At 42.5% G+C, this 24,243-nt stretch overlaps 1 protein-coding gene and 2 long non-coding RNA genes across 3 annotated transcripts in view; 1 reads left to right on the top strand and 2 right to left on the bottom strand.

Moving 5' to 3' along the window:
- Positions 1-1,876: 1,876 nt before the first annotated feature.
- Positions 1,877-16,863, top strand: LOC115415133 (uncharacterized). The gene is made up of 3 exons (XR_003934770.1): positions 1,877-3,889; positions 8,093-8,101; positions 16,852-16,863. It is a non-coding gene; the product is annotated as an uncharacterized LOC115415133 (long non-coding RNA).
- LOC115415131 (uncharacterized) lies at positions 3,881-5,063 on the bottom strand. Its single transcript, XR_003934768.1, has 2 exons — positions 4,931-5,063; positions 3,881-4,148 (listed from the first exon to the last, which is right to left on the bottom strand). It is a non-coding gene; the product is annotated as an uncharacterized LOC115415131 (long non-coding RNA).
- The window catches only part of LOC115415125 (kinesin-like protein KIF26A), a 79,632-nt gene continuing 60,833 nt past the window's right edge, over positions 5,445-24,243 (bottom strand). Inside the window, exons 12-16 of the mRNA XM_030128586.1 lie at positions 18,090-21,123; positions 11,715-11,902; positions 10,288-10,308; positions 7,894-8,044; positions 5,445-5,946 (exon numbers count right to left, since the gene is read on the bottom strand). Of these exons, the coding sequence (XP_029984446.1) occupies positions 5,762-5,946; positions 7,894-8,044; positions 10,288-10,308; positions 11,715-11,902; positions 18,090-21,123 (3,579 nt within the window). The 3' untranslated portion in view covers positions 5,445-5,761. The remainder of the gene's footprint in view (positions 5,947-7,893; positions 8,045-10,287; positions 10,309-11,714; positions 11,903-18,089; positions 21,124-24,243) is intronic.

Below are 24,243 nucleotides of genomic sequence, written 5' to 3'. Positions count from 1 at the left end.
TGGTCTGTACGGGTTAAAGGTGTCTGTAAGGGTTAAAGGTGGTCTGTAAGCTGTTAAAGTGGTCTGTAAGTGTTAAGGTGGTCTTTAAAGGTTTAAGGTGTCTGTAAGAGTTAAAGGTGATCTGTAAGGGTTAAAGGTGGTCTTTTAAAGGTTAAAGTGTAGTCTGTAAGGGTTAAAGGTAGTCTGTAAGGGTAAGGTGGTCTTTTAAAGGTTAAAGGTGGTCTGTAAGGGTTAAAGGTGGTCTGTAAGGGTGTAAAGGTGGTTCTGTAAGTGTTAAAGGTGGTCTGTAAGTGTTAACGGTGGTCTTTAAAGGTTAAAGGTGGTCTGTAAGAGTTAAAGGTTGATCTGTAAGGGTTAACGGTGGTCTTTAAAGGTTAAAGGTGGTCTTTACGTGTAAATGTGGTCTTAAAGGTTAAAGGGGTCTGTAAGAGTTAAAGGTGATCTGTAAGGGTTAAGGTGGTCTTTAAAGGTTAAAGGTAGTCTGGTAAGGGTTAAAGGTAGTCTGTAAGGGTTAAAGGTGGTCTTTAAAGGTTAAGGTGGTCTGTAAGGGTTAAAGGTGGTCTTTAAAGGTTAAAGGTGGTCTGTAAGGGTTAAGGTGGTCTTTAAGGGTTAATTCCTCTCAGGTGTAGTTCTCCTTTGTTTCCACCAGATGGAGCTCAGTGACCGTCAGTGTTCGGTTCTTCTGTTCATTCCACTCTGATGGACCTGAACATGGACCCAGGTTCTTAAACAGGTTCAGGTTCAGGTTCTGGTGGAGTTGATCCAGATCTGGGTTCATGTTGGGTTTATTTTTGCATTTCCTCTCTTCTTATTTTAATTCGTCCTCTATCATTGTTTTCAGACATTTTTCTTCATTTATTTCATTTTATGTTTTTGCTACATTTATTGATTTTGACTTTTTTTTTTGTTCACTTTATTATTTTATGTTTGTGTTCTTGACAAGTTTGTGCATCTGTCAGTTATTTTTTTTAAAGTTCTCTGTTCAATTTGAAAGTGGCTCAAAATAACAGTGTCTAATAATGCCCTGTTAGCTTAGCTCTGTTATCCTAGCCCTGTTAGCTTAGCTCTGTTATCTTAGCCCTGTTAGCTTAGCTCTGTTATCTTAGCCCTGTTAGCTTAGCTCTGTTTTTAGTCTAAGACAGCCACAGTAAAACCACTAATCCCCTCTGTTAGCTTAGCTCAGTTAGCCTAGCCCTTAGTGTACCCATTAGTTTAGCTCTGTTACCATATCTCTGTTATCTTAGCCCTGTTCGCTTAGCTCTGTTATTAGACTAAAACAGCCACAGTAAAACCACTAATCCCCTGTTGGCTTAGCACTGTTATCTTAGGTTTACTAGCTTAGCCCTGTTAACTTACCTCTGTTAGCTTTGCCCTGTTAGCTTACCTCTGTTAGCTTATTTCTGTTATCTTAGCCCTTTTAGCTTAGCTCTCTTATCTTAGCCCTTTTAGCTTAGCTCTGTTTTTAGAGTAAGTCTAAAACAGCCACAGTAAAACCACTAATCCTCCATCAGCTTAGCTTAGCTCTGTTAGCTTATCTCTGTTATCTTAGCCCTCTTCACTTAGCTCTGTTAGCTTAGCCCTTTTAGCTCTGTTTTTAGACTAAAACAGCCACAGTAAAACCACTAATCCCCTCTTTTAGCTTAGCCCTGTTAACTTACCTCTGTTAGCTTACCTCTTTTATCCTAGCCCTTTAAGCTTAGCTCTGTTATTTTAGCCCTGTTAGCTTAGACATGTTCGCTTAGCTCTGTTTTAAGACTGAAAGCCACAGTAAAACCACTAATCCACACTGTTAGCTTACCTGTTAGCTTAGCTCTGCTGTCTTAGCCCTGTTTTTAGACTAAAACAGCCACAGTAAAACCACTAATACCCTCTGTTAGCTTAGCCCTGGTAGCTTTGCCCAGTTAGCTTACCACCGTTAGCTTAGCTCTGTTTTCTGTTGGTTCATGTAGTCAATAACTGAACTAAAGATAGAGGTAGAAACTGTCCCAGTTTAGTCTGAGCCACGGACCAACAAACGGAAACTTAGCAACGATAAGAACATCCCATAATAACAGTGTACCTTCATAAACCTCTGAATCCAACTCCATTCTGTTCATTTCCATCTGAGTCCAGAGAAAACAACCACTGGAGTTTAAACACTGACTCTGACAGTTGGTTCTTTATGGTTCTCATGGTTAACTTGACCTTCAGTAACTCACTGCTCCCTCTAGTGGTCACATTAAACACATAATTGGACATATTTGTATAATCCAAACATGGGCACCTTTAGCAGAACTTCACAGACCTTTATTCGAAACACTACGATTAGAATTTGAAGTCGTTTTTTTTTTTTTTTTTTATATTTTTGAAAATAAAAACACGACATATCAACGCTTTAAAATCTATTTTACACTTAAAAACGGGTCAGTTTTTACAGGTTTTCATCAAACTCACAACTACGACTAGTTGAATCACTTCTGTTCTTTGACTGACAGTTGTGTCTTTATGGTTCTCATCCTCGGCTCACTACTCCCTCTAGTGGTCACATTAATCCTCCGGTTCTTCAACGGAACTAAATTCTGTTCATTTCTGTTCGATCCGATACATCGGCAGAACTTCACAGATGTTATTTTCATTTTTTTTAATAATTAAAAATACGAACTCTACGTGTCGACGACTCTTCATGAAAACTTTGAAGACGAAGAGTTGTGGATTTTTCCTGAACTCGTTGATGAGCTGAACTCGGGCTGAACTCGACCGTCATCGCATTAAAAACTGATCAAAGACGAAGCGAAAACCCACACATGCATCTATTTTTCATGCGGAAAAGGAGGAAACTTTGACAAACGACTGAAAAAAAAAAAAAAAAAAAAAAACCATCTCTGAAGCTTTGAAGTGAAGCTGCTGATGGAACGTCAACGCTCCGATCGGGAACCGCCGTCCGTTCTCCATAAACATGTGGAAAACTGCAGCGAAAACGCCTCCTGGAAACACGGAGGCGTTGAAGTTGCCGCGGTAACGTCAGGTCAGGTGACAAAGGCTCATTAAGAGATGACTGACAGGTAATTTACACTGAAACCAGCCAATGAGGAGCCAGCACTGGTTGTCATGGCAACAGAGGCCTAAAGTTTCTACATGTACCTGCAGTGATACTGACAGAGTCTGATGAAGAAAAGAAAGAGAAGAAAAAAGAAAAGAGAAGAAAAAAGAAAAGAGAAGAAAAAGAGAGACAAGAGAAGATGAGAAGAAAAGAGAGAAAACAGAAATGAAAGAAAAGAAAAAGGAGAGAAAACAGAAGAAAGGGTGGAGGGTAAAACTCTTCAGCTGCTTCAGTCTGGTCGCTGTCGTCCTCTTCAGTTTCAGAACTTCCTCTGCCCTTCAAAATAAAAGCACATGTTGTAAAACTGCAGCTGGAGTTCATTTAGATTTATTTTAATAAATTCATTTGTTTTTTTTTCTCCGTAAAATGTTTCAGGATGAATTTAGAAAAACCATGCAGTTAAAAATATTCAAGACGGAAATAAAGGAACAGAAAGAGTAGAAGAAGAAAAAGGAGGCGGGAAATAATGAGTGGGCATGGCCACCACATGTGGGCGGGGCTTGTCCATTTTCCAGGTCGACACAGAAGACGCAGACTCAGCGTTTATTGACTCAAACATTTTCATTTACATTTTCATTCTGTTTCAGTTCATCTTAAAAAAAAAAAAGTTCAGTAAAAAGAAACAAATAAAAATATCTTCAACTGTTTCACGTCTCGTCGGTAAAAAAAACAACAAAAAAAAACAGATTCTTTTTCTCTTTTACACACGAAACAAAGTGACTTAAAAACACTTTTCATGCAGAAACGTTAAAAAAGAGCCTGAGAAAGAAGGAAACAGTGGGAAACATCAGAAACTCTTCCATCTCTGATGTCGTACGTTTATTCGACTGGAAATCCAACAGAATAAATAATAGTCGTATAAATCGTCAGTGCGCTCCCTCTAGTGGACGTAAATGTGTGTGCGGTTCAAACCTGAGGCTGAAACCACTGCTGCTGCTTCAGGTTTTTTTACAGGTTTCATTAGTTTTCCTTTAATTCTGTCTTTGGAAACATTGAATCTCACCTGTTTCAGTTTTAAAGGCAAAGAATGAAGCTACGATTGGAAAAAAACAACAACAAAAAAACAAACCTAAATCAGTTCTGTCAAACTCATTCTAGTTCAGTTTCATATTTACTCAGTTTGATCTGCAGCGGGCAGAACCCGTCAAATACTGACTGAAGAACCTGTGAATAATGACAAATCCAAGTCTGTCTTTTTGTTTTAGGACAAAAACCCAATTAAATGATGAAAATATTTACATTTTACAAAAAAAGATGTGAATAACCTGAAAAAACTAATTTCATTTGAAAAATTAGTGCAGTTTGAACACTCTTCTGCCTGGACTTCTTCATTCTACATGTGCATTTACACACAGTGTTCCAGAAACATTTAGGAACAGACAGAATACTGTTCAAACTGCACAGTTCAGGCTGTTCATCTGTGTTTTTATTTATGTGCATTTTATTGTGAAAGAATAGTTTTGTAAATGTAAATATTTTCAGTGTAATGTTTTTTTTTTTCACTTACATTTTTTCCACATAATTTTTCACAAAGAAAATTTGTGGTTGTCATTTATGGGTTATTGTAAATAAAACAAACAAACAAAAAACCAATAAATAAATAAGTAAAAAAAATAAAAAAAATGTTAAAAAAAAAAAAAAGAATGAGAAGAAAAAAAAAAAGTTAAATAAATAAATAAATAAGGTTTATTGTGGTGTTCTTTTGACTGTAGATCTCATTGGTGTGTATGTGGAACCTGGACTGCTCAGGTTCATTTATGCACTTTCATCCTGCAGGGCCGGAACTGAACTTCTGGGGGTGGGGGGGGGGGGCAGATTTGGCCCCTGGGCCGCAGGTTTGACACCTGTGACATAAAGATCCTCTTGGTTCTGAAAGTTTACATAAACAGATTCACAAAGTTCGACCCGATGAATTGGCTTCGAGTCCAAAAAACAGAATAAAAAACACCAGGAATTCAGTCGGGTTCAGGACGGTTTTCACGACTTTTTTTTTTTTTTTTAAATCTGAAACGGATGTGGGTTCAGATCTGGTTGGTCTACGTTAAAACACATGCAGGGTCTGAATATGAACCTGTTCCTAGGGGGGGTGCTGTCGGTCCAAGTCTGTTCTAAACCCCTTTTCCACCGAACGAACTTCAACTTACCTGAAAAACTTTGGTGCGTTTCCACGGAAAATACCAGTTTTTTTACCAGGGAAATAAAAACCTGGGAATGTCGGTGTAAAAGGGGCTAAATTTTCCAACTTTTTAACATTTTAATACTTTCACCTTAAACTATCATGTTTTTTTTCTTGTGATACTTCAACTTTTCTCCTTAAAATATCGGATTTTTTCCCCTCAATATGCCGTTGTAAAACAAACAGCAGTTAACTGGAAGTTATTTACCAGGCAAATAAAAACCTAGGAATGTCGGTGGAAAAGGGGCTTATCGAATCATTTCTGACACATAAGTAAATCTATAAATAAATACAGAATGTAAACATGAAACTACGACAAATGAATAAATTAAATAAATATCAAACGATGTCTAATTAAATACTAACGCATAAAGGCACTTCCTCATTTATCGGATCCAGGATCAGAACAAAAACACGTAAATCCACACATTTAGTCCAGTTTTTTCGTCTTTTCTTCTTTTGTCATTTTTCTTCATCGGGGTTAAAAGTGTAAACCCCGCCCCCTGTCACACCTCCACTTCCTGTTGCCCCCCCTGTGCGGCGGCAGTGGTCGTCACGGTGATGTCAAAGCAGGTCTCCATCATGAGGCGGGACTTGCACAGGTTAACGCAGTACTGGAGCTCAGCCGTGGTCTGGACCAGAGCCTCCAGGTAGTCCTGGGAGTCCGGGTCCAGGTCCGGGTCCACGTCGACTGGAAACAGAAGGAAGGGGGAGGGGCTTTAATGAAACAGAACGAGTCAGTGTTTACTGGTTAAATAAAGGAGAACGAAGAGGAGGAGGAAGAGGAGGAAGAAGAGGAGGAGGAGGAGGAGGAAGAGGAGGAAGAAGAGGAAGAGGAGGAGGAGGAGAGGAAGAGGAGGAAGAGGAGGAGGAGAGGAAGAAGAGGAGAGGAGGAGGAGGAGGAGGAAGAAGAGGAAGAGAGGAGGAGGAGGAGGAAGAGGAGGAAGAAGAGGAGGAGGAGGGGGAGGAAGAGGAGGAAGAAGAGGAAGAGGAGGAGGAAGAGGAGGAAGAAGAGGAGGAGGAGCAGAGTCTGTAAATTCCCAGTTGAGTTTAAATGTTCGTGCATTTGTTGGTTGTCAGAATAATTTTGCTGAATGCATGAACAGTCTGGTCTTTAATCTTCATGTCCTTCATAAACATGTCACTGACTGCAGCTGGGTTCTGCCTCTGATGGTCCACTTGTTGCTTCAGTTCAGGTTCTGCCTCTGATGGTCCACTTGTTGCTTCAGTTCAGGTTCTGCCTCTGATGGTCCACTTGTTGCTTCAGTTCAGGTTCTGCCTCTGATGGTCCACTTGTTGCTTCAGTTCAGGTTCTGCCTCTGATGGTCCACTTGTTGCTTCAGTTCAGGTTCTGCCTCTGATGGTCCACTTGTTGCTTCAGCTCAGGTTCTGCCTCTGATGGTCCACTTGTTGCTTCAGCTCAGGGTTCTGCCTCTGATGGTCCACTTGTTGCTTCAGTTCAGGTTCTGCCTCTGATGGTCCACTTGTTGCTTCAGTTCAGGTTCTGCCTCTGATGGTCCACTTGTTGCTTCAGCTCAGGGTTCTGCCTCTGATGGTCCACTTGTTGCTTCAGCTCAGGGTTCTGCCTCTGATGGTCCACTTGTTGCTTCAGTTCTGGTTCTGCCTCTGATGGTCCACTTGTTGCTTCAGCTCAGGGTTCTGCCTCTGATGGTCCACTTGTTGCTTCAGCTCAGGGTTCTGCCTCTGATGGTCCACTTGTTGCTTCAGCTCAGGGTTCTGCCTCTGAACACTGGAGTCTGTCAGAGTTCAACCTGCGACCCATGAACACACCAGCTGGACTTACAGCAGTGACTGACAGAGCAGCAAGGAAACAGGTCTGGGTCTGGGAGGGCTCACCTGGACCCCCCAGGGGTTCCATGGTGTCTGTGGTGCGTTCAGGGTCAGTACTCGTATTACCTGTGGTGTGTTCAGGGTCAGTACTCGTATTGTCTGTGGTGCGTTCAGGGTCAGTACTCGTATTGTCTGTGGTGTGTTCAGGGTCAGTACTAACATTACCTGTGGTGTGTTCAGGGTCAGTACTCATATTATCTGTGGTGTGTTCAGAGTCAGTACTCGTATTGTCCGTGGTATGTTCAGGGTCAGTACTCGTATTGTCCGTGGTGTGTTCAGGGTCAGTACTCGTATTACCTGTGGTGTGTTCAGGGTCAGTACTCGTGTTGTCCGTGGTGCGTTCAGGGTCAGTACTCCTATTATCTGTGGTGCGTTCAGGGTCAGTACTCGTGTTGTCCGTGGTGTGTTCAGGGTCAGTACTAACATTACCTGTGGTGTGTTCAGGGTCAGTACTCATATTATCTGTGGTGTGTTCAGAGTCAGTACTCGTATTGTCCGTGGTATGTTCAGGGTCAGTACTCGTATTGTCTGTGGTGTGTTCAGGGTCAGTACTAACATTACCTGTGGTGTGTTCAGGGTCAGTACTCATATTATCTGTGGTATGTTCAGGGTCAGTACTCGTATTGTCCGTGGTGTGTTCAGGGTCAGTACTCGTATTACCTGTGGTGTGTTCAGGGTCAGTACTCGTGTTATCCGTGGTGCGTTCAGGGTCAGTACTCCTATTATCTGTGGTGCGTTCAGGGTCAGTACTCGTGTTGTCCGTGGTGCGTTCAGGGTCAGTACTCACACTCTCCGGTCCACTTTCGGGGGTCCAGCATCAGTCTGGTCTTGGCGTCCTCTAGCTCCGCCTTCAGCCTCTGCTGCTCATTGGTCAGTTCTCTGATCTGCTGCTGACGCTTCTCCAACATCCTGAGGCGGGCGTTAAAGTACAGCAGGCCCTGCAGACCCCCCAAGACCACAGAGGGACAAGGTCAGATCCACTACAGTCCACCAGAGTCCACCTGAACCCACCAGAGTCCACCTGAACCAACCTGAGTCCACCAGAGTCCACCTGAACCCACCTGAATCCACCAGAGTCCACTACAGTCCACCTGGACCCACCAGAGTCCACCTGAATGTGCCGTCCTTTAGACCTGCAGAGCCTCTGTGTTTAGGCTCCGCCTCCACCGCTGTATTTAATTAGGACTGAGCTGCAGATAAAATTAGCATGTGCGCTAATCTGCAGGTCTGAGCGTTAATCTGAGCGGATCAGGGACAGACAGGATCAGGTGACCAGTGGATCAGCACCCTTTAATTACAGGTGTTTAAGGCAAACGAGGACGGGAAACACTGAAAAACTGACCACGCCCACATTTATGACTCATATTTTTAATCCACATAAAGGAAAATGCTCATTGGTTCGTTCAGTGAAACAGCTGATCCCTGATTGGACGATCACAGACACAGATACTTTCAACAGCTGACTCACATTCACTGGTAATGATGCATGATGGGAAATGTCCAGTGTTCCTTTAAAACCATCTGTATCACATGTGCTACACCAGGTTCTGACACCTTTATCTGATCAATACAATCAATACTTTCCTTATAAACCTTAAACTGTTTTCTGCCCCCTGGTGGAGGATCATCCCACTGCAGCCAATGGAGAAGGCTTTGGTTTGGTTTTTTTACCCTGTTCAATATGGCCGCCATCTTTAACCCTTAGTGGTCTGAGTCTATTCTGTCTGTTTTTCAGTCCTTTTGGTTTGGCCTTTATATACTATAGAAACAAATGTTTACTATACCCATGTTTGGATCTGTTTTTTCAGCACAACTTCATCTAGATCATCTGTCTATTATTTTTTCACTTTAACCTACTATAAAAACACAAACGGACAAAAAACATAAAATATATAAAATCTGATTTGAAAAATGTACATAATTTATTGCATAAATAACACAGATGTTTAACGAACCTTTTCACAGACTTTAACCCTTTCATGCACAGTGGTCACTCCAGTGGTCACTCCAGTGGTCACTCCAGTGGACAGTTCTTGTGCAGCTGTTCTCTTGTATATTCATGGGTTTAGTTGTTTTAGTTCCAGATCAGCTAACACAGTGGACACTAATGCACCATCCCATAATAATAATACACTGACATTCAGACCAGTACTGGAACTGTACTGTTCTAGATAAACCTGATCTAGAGTAACATGTTTAAGTGTAAATCAATTGCTTGTTATTTTTATTAGTCTGTAATTAACAGTTTGTTTTAACTGTTGTTGGTTTTTTTACATATTATGTCCATGAAGTGAGAAATGACTGGTATTAGAGTGTAAAAATGTGAGAAAACTTCAGATTAGTAGCATTATAAATGTCTGCTAAAGGTTCATACTGTCTTCCACATAGAATTATTGTAGGTAATTCCTTTATCAGACAAACTGGTAAAGCAGGTAAACAAACTACCCCGTCTGATAAATGAATTACCTATAATAAGCATTAAAAATGTTTTTATTTCATAGTTTTCACACAATATATCAGTAAATACATGTTTATTTGCTTCAAAAATTAAACACATGGTGTCCAGCTGAGCAGAGTTTTGCAGCTCCACGAAAACTAGCTTCATAAAAACATTTTCTTTAGGCATGTTTTTTTCATGCCTAAAGAGGAATAAAAACAGGAAAACAATCTTGATTAAGGGTCTCATAATTCATGCATGAAAGGGTTAAAATACCATTAGCTGCCTGTAAAAAGGCTATTACCAAAAAAATGGTGCAGATTAGAACCACCTACAACTAACGACTGGATACAGACTATGAATGGAATATTTAAACAAATACTTATCATTTTTTTCTTACATGATTACCAATAATACATCCAAAATACATCACCAAACATGTTTTAGGAATGAAATGTTCTATATTTTTAAAATGTTACTGGTAAAATTTATTTTTGTCATGAGCAAAAAGTTGCCAAAAACGCCCTCGAATATGATACAAAAAAATATATCATAAACAAAATATGGCAACATTTGTGTTAAAAGGACGAACACAGAAATGAATGAAAAACCCTTTAATATGATGATAAAGGACTGGGACTAAAATGACACTGATGTTGATGCCGTGGTTTTCATTCTGTTGAGACGTGGACGTTGGACAGACGTTGGACAGACAGGACAAACCACATGAAAAAATAAACTCACCTTTTCAACGTCATGGAACGGCTGCAGAGACAGAAGCAGAAAAAACACTGAGTCCAGCAGATACAGGACAGACAGGAAAAGACGACAGTAGGGACACAACTCTGAAACACCCTTCAAACATCAGTTCATGTCTTTTCTTCAACAGTCGCAGCTGAAGGTTAACGACCCGTTAGCCCAGAGACGACGGCGTTCAGGTCCGATCTGTCCCCTCAGACCTCCGTCCAATCAGAACCAGATAGAACAGAGTGAATCTGACAGAAGGTCAACGGAGACATGGACGACTAGAGGACGAGTTTGAGCAACAGACACTGAGGACGGAGACGAGGACTGTCCCCAGGTTGGACATCTATGGACAGTATGGACGCCGTGGATAATACTGTCCATAGATGTCCAACCTGTGGTGTTTTCTGTCAGACTGCAGTGGAAGCTCAGCTTCCCCTCAAATTCCGAAAATTAAATGCTCAAATCTGTTCAGTTGTTTTCATTTCATTGACTCCAAATGTGTTGGAACACGTTCATCTCTCAGACCAGTTGGTTCAGAATCAGTTTGATCCCAGATCAGTGGACTGGATGTTGTTCACTTCTCCTCCGTTCCCGTGTCTGTTCATTCCATCTCTGCTCAGTGCATTTGTCCGTAGACGCTCAGCGTCCATGCACTTCAATGGGACTGAGTGGAACTGCTGGAAAAACCACTACAAACTGGACCAGCACTGGACACATGACATGAGGTTGTCCCGCCCCCGGACACCCAGCGTCTCGGGGGGTGAACGGAGCTGTGGGCAGAGCTCGGCCGGGCTGGACGCCAGGCTTCCGCGTGCTGATTGGAGGATGGGTCCAAAGGCTGAGTCCAGTTTGATTGACAGCTGTTTTCAGATCTGCTCCTTCACTGACACAGTTCAGTTTAATACGTCACACATTCTGCTGTGGAATCACAGAAACCAAATGAACTGTTCATTTACTGACCTGGAAGAAAACACAAGCACTGGACTAACTGGGTTCAATTTAACAGAATTTCAGCGTTTTCTAGTTTAGCTGGTTCGTTAAGGTCACTGAGCATTTTCTGAAAAAGGAACGGAGGACGAATTTATGTTTGAAGAACTGGACCATTTTTTTAATGTAAGTGGACAATGAGCTTCCTCTGTCTGAAAGACCAGCAGCCGACACTGTGTCCGACCTGTGGACAGGGTGGATAATCTTGGAAATCTATGGACAGTATAATCCATTTATTTACACACACTGTTTTTCTTTTCACTTATTTTATTATTTTATTTTGGTCTCATAAACTGCAGCCCACAGCGCCACCCTCTGACCAGAACACTCTCTACTTCATGGACGTGCTCATGCTTCTACATTCATATTCCTTTATATGTTTTTTTAAATGTGTTTGATATTCTGTGCATCCGTGTGAACAGATGGCGTCCACTGACCTCCGCCTCCGCCGCCTGCCTCCTCCTCTGCACGCGCTCCACGTCGTCGATCTCGTACACCTTTATCTCGAAGGGCTCCTTCAGGGTCCCGCCCAGGGGGGGCCGGTCCACCCACTGCCCCCCCACCCTCAGGCCCAGGGTGGACGGGTCCGGAAGCGGCGCCGGGATCAATCGGCGCCGCAAGAAACCTGAAGTCAAAACACCAAGTGGCTTTAGAGGAAATCACAAAAATAAGAGACGGCTACGAAAAACACGAAGACATTCACATCATATAGAGAAAAAAACCCTGAATTAATGTAGCTTTGATTTACCGAGAAATAAGAACAGGAAAGGAAAACAAATAAAACACAATGAAACAAAAATAATTTAAAACTGAGAAGAAATAAATCATGGAGAAGACACAAAGAAAAAATGTTAAGGTGGAAACAAAAATGAAAATGACATAAAATGTAACAGGATTAACGTATAATAAACGATGTAAAAAACAAAAACAACGTAAAAGGCAGAGAAGTAGAAAATTATGTAAAAGAAGCAAAAGAAAAATGATGTGAACAAGGAAACAAAAACGAAAATGACAAAAAATATGTAAATCAATGAATCAAATTTCATGTATATAGCACAAAATAACAACTTCGTAAAACTGGGAAGAAATAAATAAATGTAAAAAACGGAACAAGGCAAAAATTATGTAAACAAGGAAACAAAATGAAAAAATTAAAAATGTAACAGGATTAAAATATAGTAAAATATGTAACAAAGGAAAAACAACATTAAGAAAATTACGTAAGACTCAAGAGAAAAGTGATGTAAACGAGGAAATAAAATGAAATGACAAATTATGTAACAGGATTAAAATACAGTAAAAGACATAAAAAACACAAACGACGAGAACATTGAGAAGACGAAAATTATGTAAAAGATGATTAAAAAAATTATGTAAATGAGGCGACAAATAACATAAATGTAACAATGTAAATGTAAAATATAGTAAAATATGCAAAAAAATTATGTCAAAGAAAGAATGAAAATGACAAAATATGTAACACAATGAAAATATAAGACACAACAAAAAAAGGACATAAAAGACTGAGAAGAAGAAAATTATGTAAAAGAAACAAGAGAAAAATGATGTAAACGAGGAGATAAAATGAAAATGACAAAAAACACGTAACACGATGAAAATATGATAAAAGGGATGCGAGATGCAAACATCACAAAAGACACAAAAAAAAAGAAACAAATCCGAGCCAACAGGATGAAAGTGACGTCAACGACAGTGTTCATAAATGCATCCCATAATGTGACAGTTCCTGCGTTGGCGTGATCGGATGGTCATGTGACACGTGTTTGAGATGTCGCTGAGCACTGACTTCACTAAAACATTCAATTGTGCGGCTCATTATTTCTAATTAGCCTCATCTGTGTGGTAGGTTTACGTTCATCAGTTTGGCCGTTCTGCGTCCACATCCATTTGAACACCGTCACCGTCACCGCTGAGTTTTTTATGGGATGGACTTCGCTGCCAGGGAGACGGTGTGGGATAAAATATGAGAGTAAACATGGAGGCAGGAGCTGTGGGTGATGATGGGAACAGTCTGTGGAGATGGTGGGGGGGTGGGGTGGGGGTTTGAGTGGGTTTGTAGTGCTGTGGAGTGGGGGTGTGGGGGGGCGGGGGCGTTTGTAGTGCTGTGGAGTGGGGGTGTGGGGGGGCGGGGGCGTTTGTAGTGCTGTGGAGTGGGGTGTGGGGGGGGCGGGGGCGTTTGTAGTGCTGTGGAGTGGGGGTGTGGGGGGGCGGGGGGCGTTTGTAGTGCTGTGGAGTGGGGGTGTGGGTGATAATTGGACTTGGATTTGTACACCGGCTCCATGAAATATTCATGAGGCTCAAACCAGCCCAGATCTGCAGACTGACGGCAGCCGGATCACACCAGTGCCGTTTCCATATGCATCAGGACGCTCCACCTGACGCTGACCGACCAACCACAGACGCCAATCACAATCCGCCGCCAGAAGCCATCACCCCCGCCGCACACGGTGATCAATTCTGCACTGATGGATGGTGGAGGAGCTGGGATCGTACTGGGCTGAACCTTCCATCCCATCATCACACACTCAAACAATAAAAAGCCATAAAGATGCTAATGCTAGTGGACGCTCCAGGAGAGACCACGCCCACAGGAGACCACGCCCACCGGTGAATGTGTCCAATGTGAGATCCAAACATGTCTACACTCATCTACCGCCACTGATCTGGACAATACACACAACTGGGGAAAAACAGTTCACACGAGTGTTGTGTTTGTTTTTTCAACCTGTTGTATCCCTCTGGTACCCCGTCCTCCAAGCCCCTTACTAAGCACCAAGTGTGCCTTTTTCACACACTTGTGGAATAATGACAAAAATTTTTTCATACAGTTTGTTGTTAATTCTTTTACACTTTTTTCTATTTCATCAACTTCAGCCATAAATAAAAATACCAAATACTCAATAACTGTCACATTTTTTAACCCTTTAAATGCCGTGTTTGTAATGGAAACAAACCATTTTTTTGGATGAAAAAAACACAAAATTAATTTTTTTGCCGTATACAACATAAAAAGTGGATCACATATTATTCGATTTTTTCATCCTGGCATATGTCAGTGATTAACAGTAACACTGGTTAATTTGCATTATTATTTTTGGCGTTAGGTCAAATCCATCCATCCATCCATTCTCTTCCGCTTATCCGGGGCCGGGTCGCGGGGGTAACAGTCTAAGCAGGGATGCCCAGACTTCCCTCTCCCCAGACACCTCCTCCAGCTCTTCCGGGGGGATCCCGAGGCGTTCCCAGGCCAGCCCACAGACATAGTCTCTCCAACGTGTCCTGGGTCTTCCCCGAGGTCTCCTCCCGGTGGGACATGCCCGGAACACCTCCCCAGGGAGGCGTCCAGGAGGCATCCGAAACAGATGCCCGAGCCACCTCAGCTGGCCCCTCTCGACGCGGAGGAGCAGCGGCTCTACTCCGAGCTCCTCCCTGGTGACTGAGCTCCTCCCCCTATCCCTAAGGGTGCGCCCAGCCACCCGACGGAGGAAACTCATTTCGACCGCTTGTATCCGGGATCTGGTCCTTTCGGTCATGACCCAAAGCTCATGACCATAGGTGAGGGTAGGAACGTAGATTGACCGGTAAATCGAGAGCTTCGCCTCTCGGCTCAGCTCCTTCTTTACCACAACCGACCGGTACAGCGACTGCATCACTGCAGACGCTGCACCGATCCGTCTGTCAATCTCACGCTCCATCCTTCCCTCACTCGTGAACAAGACCCCGAGATACTTAAACTCCTCCACTTGACCTAACGCCCAAGTGGCGTTAGGTCAAATGTTCAAAAATACTAGCATCTGTCACTAAGTGTGCCAAAATAGCACACCTATAAATCAAACTGTTAAATATTATATATGGATTTATTTTTCTGCTCTAATTTAGTTTTATTTTTGTAAATTCAGGTCAGCCCTAATCATACAGATCAAATAATCATTCATTTTAGATTTTTTTTAACCCTTTAAATGATCTCTTTTCATCATGATGTCACTACATTTTTTGATGCAAAAAACACAAAATATGTTGTTTTTTTTTCAAAATACTACATAAAAATTAGATTACATATTATTTGATTTTTGCATCCTGGCATATGTCAATGATTAACAGCAACATTAACAACGTCAATAAATTAATTTAGCCCCTCCCCTCTCACATGAAGCCCAGATCTCAGTAAAAGCAGGATTTATGCCTTAAAGGCTTTGGATCAAAAACAGGTTCTAATGTTAGAAATAGTGCGTTTTAGGCACACCTGGCAGACAGATGCTAGTCTGGTCATTTTCTTTTATTTATAATGTGCAAATTTTAGTTGGTGGACAGAATTTTAAAGATCATGCACAAATGAACAACTTTTGAATTCTAACCTTATTTAAATTGTGAAAAATAATATGAAGTTATTTAACACGAAGTACAAAGTGTGCCTAAAAGGCACACCTGGATACCAGAGGGTTGACTGTAGTTTGAGTCTAAACTGTCAGTTCAGTCTGTGTTAGTTTGAGTCACCTTCATATTTTTTGTCTAGTTTTAGTTGACTAAAACTCTGAGTGTTTTAGTCGTATTTTAGTCCGAATTATACACAACTGTTTTCGTCTGGTTTTAGTCGACGAAACCTGATGACATTTTAGTTCTGTTTTAGTCGATGAAAACTGTATTTTAGTCTGTTTACTTTCGCCAAGGAAGAGTGGAGGTTATGTTTTCATCAGGGTTGGTTTGTCTGTTTTTTTGTCTGTTAGCAAGATAACTCAAAAAGTTATGGACAGATTTGGATGAAATTTTCAGGAAATGTTGATACCTACTACTACTGCTACTACTACTACTACTACTACTACTTAATACTACTACTACTACTTAATACTACTACTACTACTACTACTACTTAATACTACTACTACTACTACTACTACTACTACTACTACTTAATACTACTACTACTACTACTTAATACTACTACTACTACTACTACTTAATACTACTACTACTACTACTACTACTTAATACTACTACTACTACTACTACTACTTAATACTACTACTACTACTACTACTACTACTTAATACTACTACTACTACTACTACTTAATACTACTACTACTACTACTACTTAATACTACTACTACTACTACTACTACTACTTAATACTACTACTACTACTACTACTACTTAATACTACTACTACTACTACTACTACTTAATACTACTACTACTACTACTACTACTACTTAATACTACTACTACTACTACTACTACTTAATACTACTACTACTACTACTACTACTACTTAATACTACTACTACTACTACTACTACTTAATACTAAGTTTGGTGATGGGGGGCTGATCTGCCTTGGTGGAGGTCTATGCTCTCCAAGTGCTTTTCGAGTTTTTTTTTCTCTCCTTCTCGTTCTTTCTTTTATATCTTATTCTTGCTCTCGGACAGTCAGTGTGTTTTTAGAACGTCAGCCCAGTTTTCTGTATTTAACTGGAACCGTTCAGTCTGAGCAGACTTTTCTGTATCTGTCCTGTTTAACAGTTTTCTTCCACTATATCAGGACTTTTTAATCTAAGTGATGTTTTATCATGTCAGTCGTTTGTCCAGGACAACAGATGGAAATGAGCTTCTCTGCTAAATCTGGTGCATGCATCTGGTTCTTTGTAACTAATGCCAACACACACTGTCCTGGAACTAAATAAGTAAATACAAATACACAAATAAATGAACCACAGACAAATAAAAGTGGGTTTACATAAATATGAGCCCTTTAACTGAACAGAAACCAACATCTACAACCTGAGTTTGTTCAATTACTTATTATTTGGTTGATTTATTATTCATTTTTGTTCATTTTATTGATCACTTTGGCTGTTTTTGTTAATTGTGTTGCCTCTTTTATTCTTTTTTTACTTCCTTTTAGTAACTTTTTTACTTATTTTTTCCACAATGCTTATTTTGTCATTTTTTTTTTATAATTTTATTTTACATCTGTATAAACCCAGTGTGTCCATCCACTGTCATTGATCCAACTCCATGGGTTTGACTGGGGAATCAATGTTGGAGAAGATGACGGTGTTTCCATGGTAACTACGGAGCCTCTGAACGTCCAAATATGGTCATATCTGATGACCATGAAAAGATGAAGAACTGTATTTGACACCAATTACTGACACAGATTGACAGGATTAGTAGCTCAACAGGTTGGTTGACTGTGGATGTTTGGTTCTTTAAGGGTTAATCATTAGTCTTTTTCCCATCAAACATCTGCGCAAAACTTTACCGATATTTACTAAATGTTGAAAAAAACAGAAGTGCGTAATGTCGGTTTTTCCATGGAATCACAAATGTGATGATTTGTTTATTTATTATCGTTAGATGACACCAGAAGTCATTCCATAAACATGTTGACGAACGTACATATGGTGTTTATTTACAGATGTATTCATTATTACCATATATTACCCCTCTATCTCCTACTAAATTAAAAAATGATTCGTCTCCTGGTGTGTCCACACATACCGACACGTTTCTTTTAAAACTCTTCTCTTGTTGTAACATTCGTCAACATCCGTTTTTTTTTTTTAATTCACCTGACTGTAGTTGCAGAGAAAGGCCTTTCCAGTGCAGTTTTGTGTGATATACCATTTGCGCTACGCCCGAAAAACCTCCTCTTTCCAGTACAAAAACTTTGAACCGAAAAACGAGAGTTTTGATGAAATTGTTGTTTTTTCATTTGGTAAAAATTTTTATGCACAAGTTCTATTCGCACATCACTTCTATTTACACATCTGTAAAACACAAACCAACTCACCGTTTCCTCTCTTCTTCGGTGACTTGGACACTCTTCCCCTGTTGGACGTTGACGCTCCGCTCTCACTCATGGAATCGTGTGCCGACGAGGTGCTGCCGGTGGTCTCGCTGTCCCGGATCATGCTCTCGTAGCCGCTGCTGCCCCCGCTGTGGTAAAACAGGGCGGTGCGTCCCATGGCAGGCGGCAGTTCACCACTCAGAATACTGCTGTTGTCGCTGCCGTGGCCGCTGCTGTAGCGCTGAGGCCTCCGAGGGGCGGTAATTTTACTGTAAGGTGATGGCAGGGCGGTGTTGGTTGATGACCCGATGATGCTGCTTGTCCCACTGTCGGTACCTGTGTTTCCGATCGGTTCCCTGTTGAGCATCTTCCGTTGGCTACCGGCAGCGAGCTCGCTAACCCGGCTGTTGGCTGCCCGGCTGACGGCCTGCTTTGTGCCCATGATGGTGCCTCTTCCGGGCTTGGTTCCTGCAGTGGACCGAGCTGGGGACCTGCTGGTTGGAGGTAGGTTGGCCATGCGTCCAGTCATCATATCAGGAGGCTTTGAGGAGGAGCTCAGGCTCTTTGAACTGCTAGTAGACAGCGTTCGGACCTTCAACCCACCAGAACCTGCTGCTCTCATGCTGCTGCTGCTGCCTTTGAGCTGTACAAGTTTGCTTGTACTTGCAAAAAGACTGGGAGGAACATGGGAAGTGGAAGATGTGGAAGTAGATGCTGGAACCCCAAGTCTGGGCACTGATCTGTTGGACCTACTGTTACCTGCCAAACAAGCACCGCTGTTCTCCAAGGAGAGCCCGAGCTTGGACCCGACAGACGGTGGACTGTCGCACCTCTCCAGAGACATCAGACTACCAAAATACCTAGAGGAATCTGCTTTGGCTCCTCGCATCTTCAAGCTTGATGACGTTCTGGCTGAATGATCGATTTTTAAGCTCGATGTCCTGTGGCTGAAAGAATCTGCTCTAAGCCTGGTGGTGAATTCTTCCTCTGAGGTCAATGCTTTTGGAAGAGAAGACTTTCCAACATCACTACTTGTTTTTAAGGCACTTGGAGAAAGTGCAGTTCTTGCCTTTTGCTCTTGGCTTGACAGGGAGATGTTTCCGGAGCCAGACTTGGAGATGATGCTGCTTTTATGCCCGTTAGATTTTTTCCCTAAAGAGGAAAACCTCAGGGTGCTTGTTGCTGCAGCTCCTTCATGAGCCCATTTAGATTCAGATGAAAATGTTCCCAGAGTGGTGGCTCCTCGGGTGAGTCGTGGTAGTTTGATAAGTGTGTCTCCTCTCCGGCTGCTGGACTTCTCACAGCCGTCTACCACTCTCTGAGCCGAAGACGACACGTGCGCCTTCGGTGGACGAGGTACACTGTTACTGTTCCCGCCGGGTCTCTTGGAAGAATTCCCGTTCGTGCCACTTCTGGATGGTTTGGCAGCAGAGAGACCCTCGACCTCTCTAGGATCAGAGTAACTGCTTCCTTGAAGCAAAGCATCATCATGCCTACCTTCCAGTCTGCTGCAGCCCACTGTGGCGGATGAGGTAGGCTTGTTTTTCCTGGGAAGACTGGAATGAGAGATGTGATGTGGGATTTGTGCTGAGTCTGAAGAACTGGCTCTGACCCTGGAGGTTTTCAGCGAGGCTTTGGTTGAGTCAAGGAAAGGAGGGCACTTGGTAAAAGAAGGTTTGTTGGGAGTACTGGGATCACTGTCCAGTTCTGAGAAACCAACTCCGCTGTCATTCAATGAACTCTTCTGCAAAACTGACTCTCTGTGAAAAACACCAGGTGAGGTCAGTGCTGATGTCACCTCTGTTGATTTGTTTTTGCTCCTCAAATAAACTTTTCTTGTTTCACTTTCAGCTGAATCTGCAGCAGCTTCACTTTCCCATGACAGTTCGTTGCCACGGTGAGAGAGATCAGAGCCGCTCCCTTCGGCTCTGTGTTGGGCCGTGTAAGCATCGTACTCGTCGTTAATACTGCTGATGATGCTAACAGGGCGGGATCTGGAGGAGAAGGTCTGCAGAGAGCAGTCTCTGTTGAAGCTGAGGATGTTGGAGGGCCGACCGTTGTCTGGGAGGAGTCCGTGAGGAAGCTCCTCCACGACGGTGAACACGAGCTCGTCCTCCCCGTTCAGTTCCACGGGCTGCTGCAGGGTGACGGTGGTCCTCAGGAATTCCCTGTTGAGGCATCGCCCGAACATCGCAGTCTGAGGAGCATTTGTTTGAGGAGTCCTTTCCATGTCTGGTTGTTGCCTTGGAGCTTGTTGACTCATACCTACCGGGGGGGTTCTGCCAGTGGCCACCCCACCCTGAGATTCAGCCCTAAATGTTCTGGGTAAGGATGGTGACGCAGAGGGTTTGGGTATGCCTCCTCTGAGGTAGACTTTCTCCCATACCACAGGCTCTGGGTTCTGGGAAGGAGGTCCAGGAGGTTTAACCGCACATGGCTGTAAAGGGGGGGCTAAAAGTTTCTCTCCATCTGCACTGGTCCGTTTGTCCATGATGACGCAGGCTGAGGGAAGCTTGTGTTCCTGATCAGGTTGGTTTGTGCTTTCTGTAGGCCTCTGCGATGAGGTCTTATCTGGATTTGGTGGAGAGGTTGCCTCTGTGGTTTTGTTGGGTCCAGTCCTAACACCTTGTCCAGTTTTGGCCTCTGCGCCAAATGTGGCTGGACCCTCGCTTCCATCGATGTAATCCAGTCTTTCCTGTAGTTCTGCAAACGTGTTACACTTAAAGTGGTCGCCATCGGGCCTGGGAGCCTCTTTGGCCCGCTTTTTGTTCAGGGAGGGGATGATTGGCACAAAGGAAGGCGGCCCCTCGTTGTCGCTCAGTTCTCGGTCTGAGATGGCGATTCCTCCGGGTCCGACGTAGATAACCGTGTCGCAGGAGTGTTCGCTACTGGAGGAGTAGTCTGGATCACTGGAGAGCAGCAGGGGGGTGTCCGGGTCCAGGGCTATCGTCCGAGGGTGGAAGGGCCGGAGGTGGGGAGGTCGATGCGACGGACCCTCTTCACAGGAACTCTCCCCGCCAGACGAGCTGGAGGCGTACTGAGACGAGAGGAAAAGGAGAATTTACATCAGGACATAGAGGAAAAACTTCACAGTACATTTGAGATACTTGAGTACTTCCATTTCCTGCAGATTTAAGGTTCGCATCATAAGGATAAAGAACAGCATCAAAGTCAATTTAGGAACCATGTGGAGATTCATGTGGAGATCAGTGGTTTCCAAGATCTAACTGTTGCCATTCTTCCTGGTGCACTTCAGGGGGTTTGGTGAACTCCCAGGTGATTTTTTACATTTTTGGACACATATATGATAATACAAGTAGTCAAAAATGGTGCCCAAATATGTAACTTTTATTGAAAAACGTAAACCTCTCCTGTGGATGGACCTCCAAACTCCACAAACATCTATCAAATGCCGCGTTTCCACTACATGGTACCAGCTCAACTCGACTCGGCCTTTTTGCCTTTCCATTACAAAAAAGGACCTGGAATCTGGTACCCAGTACTAGTTTTTTGGTATCACCTCCGCTGAGGTTTCCAGACTGGGGACCAGATACTAAAAGGTGACGTGTAAACACTGCAGACCACTGATTGGTCAGAGTTGTCTGTGTGACCCGCCCTTTCACAAAAAAAACAGATGCGGAAGTTTATGGTAAGTATGTCGGTAGGTGAATCCACACGATGACAGTCTGTAAAACTACACCATGGTCGGTCCAAGAGGTTCAGTCTTCGGTGGCCGACGTAAAAATTCAGCATGAGCTTGACGAGACAACAGGCAACGAACAAGTTTATCAGCAACAAGGTTCTAATAGTTTTGGATTTTTCATTATAGTTTTAATTAGTTTTGACTTTTTTTTTTCTCTATTTCAGTTCGTTTTAATTTGTTTTTACAGCAGGTTGGATAGTTTTTATTAGTTTTCATTTTTTTCTAAATGCTTAGTTGTAGTTCAGTTGTAGTTCAGTCGTAGTTTAGTTGTAGTTTAGTTGTAGTTCAGTTTTAGTTCAGTTGTAGTTCAGTTGTAGTTTAGTTGTAGTTTAGTTGTAGTTCAGTTTTAGTTCAGTTGTAGTTCAGTTTTAGTTCAGTTGTAGTTCAGTTGTAGTTTAGTTGTAGTTCAGTTTTAGTTCAGTTGTAGTTCAGTTGTAGTTTAGTTGTAGTTTAGTTGTAGTTCAGTTGTAGTTCAGTTTTAGTTTAGTTGTAGTTCAGTTGTAGTTCAGTTTTAGTTCAGTTTTAGTTTAGTTGTAGTTCAGTTGTAGTTCAGTTGTAGTTTAGTTGTAGTTCAGTTGTAGTTCAGTTGTAGTTTAGTTGTAGTTTAGTTGTAGTTCAGTTGTAGTTCAGTTGTAGTTCAGTTGTAGTTTAGTTTTATTTTAGTTGTAGTTCAGTTGTAGTTTAGTTTTAGTTTAGTTGTAGTTCAGTTGTAGTTCAGTTTTAGTTTAGCTGTAGTTCAGTTGTAGTTTAGTTGTAGTTCAGTTGTAGTTTAGTTGTAGTTCAGTTGTAGTTCAGTTGTAGTTCAGTGGTCTCTTTTCTCTTCTTCTCTGTGCTCCTATTCAAATCAATCCCAGACAGGACTCTGCTGCTTTAGTCTCCATGTTTCCAGGTAGAGTGGGGACCAGAAGACGACTGGAAACCACAAGTGAACACAAGTGACGGAGCAAAAAGTGTCGTATGGAGACAGCACAGAAAATTGCTTGAGTGAAATAAATCGCTTTCGTATCAATTCAGCGTTGACAAAGACAAAGGGCATTTTATCCATAATTTTTATCCATTTTAGTTAGTTTTGTAAACACGCAATACAGTTTCAGTTAGTTATCGTTTTTTTCTTTTAATTATAGTTTTTATTTATTTCAGTTATGAAAATGTTTTTTCAATTCTAGTTTTGGTCATTTCAGTAGTTTTTGTTAACGATAATAACCTTGATCAGCGACTCTCTGAGCAGACAACATGGAAGTAACATGCCACATCGCTATGACGACCAGGTACTGTAAAGTTGGTAGTATCCTGTAATGGAAACGGCCTGGAATAGGACCTGGTACCAGAGTCCAGTCGAGCCGGTTCCACGTAGTAGAAAGGCGTCAAAAGTCTTCTACCAACTTTAAAGAAAATGCAGGAACCCAAACTTCATCCATCCATCCATTAATCATCCATCCACTCATCCATCCACTTTATAAAATCAGTGGAAATATTATCATTCCACTGTGGAACCACTACAGACGACTGGTTATTTACAGGGTTTTTGTGTCTGAACTGTCCATAAAGTGTAAACCCAGGGTCAATAAAGCTGAACTTGCTTCAGTTTGATCTGGACTAAGACCACCGAAGGTCTGCACTGACCCTCAGACTGACCACTGAAGGTCTGCACTGACCCTCAGACTGACCACCGAAGGTCTGCACTGGCCCTCAGACTGACCACTGAGGGTCTGCACTGACCCTCAGACTGACCACTGAAGGTCTTCACTGACCCTCAGACTGACCACCGAAGGTCTGCACTGGCCCTCAGACTGACCACTGAGGGTCTGCACTGACCCTCAGACTGACCACTGAAGGTCTTCACTGACCCTCAGACTGACCACCGAAGGTCTGCACTGACCCTCAGACTGACCACCGAAGGTCTGCACTGACCCTCAGACTGACCACTGGGTGACTGTCTTCATAACCATGTGTTTGATCATATGGAACTACACACGAATGCACCGTTTAGATCCAGTCAGGGGTTAAACGTGCACAGTGTCCAGGACAGAACTATGCTCTGAACTCATACTTCCATCGGACTGTTCAATCTATCAGATAAATATCGGACGTGTCGCTGCGTCTAACGAGGATGAACGTGGACCCAGTGGGACCAGGGCGGACCTTCATCCTGTCAGTCATTGATTATCTGTCAGATGAAGGAAGACAAACCTGAGTCACAGCTGATCAGACCTGATCGCACTCACTGGTGTCATAGAGGACTGTGTTTTACAGAGTCCCAGGAGGTCAGTGAACGCCTCGCACACATTTAGACTTTTCATCTTTAATTCGGAGTTAATGAACCCATGGAAACAGTTTCATTTACTGATGGTTCAGTTAGAGGGTTAGATCAGATAATACTTCAGATTCTTCTACATAATAATATGAAATTATTTTATCTGTCCGTCCATCCATCCACCCACAAACCCATCATCC

This window comes from Sphaeramia orbicularis, chromosome 24 (genome assembly GCF_902148855.1).
Source record: "Sphaeramia orbicularis chromosome 24, fSphaOr1.1, whole genome shotgun sequence".
In the NCBI taxonomy this organism is placed as follows: Eukaryota; Metazoa; Chordata; class Actinopteri; order Kurtiformes; family Apogonidae; genus Sphaeramia; species Sphaeramia orbicularis.
Note: the sequence above shows the minus strand (reverse complement) of the source record. Positions and strands in the feature narration are given on the sequence as shown.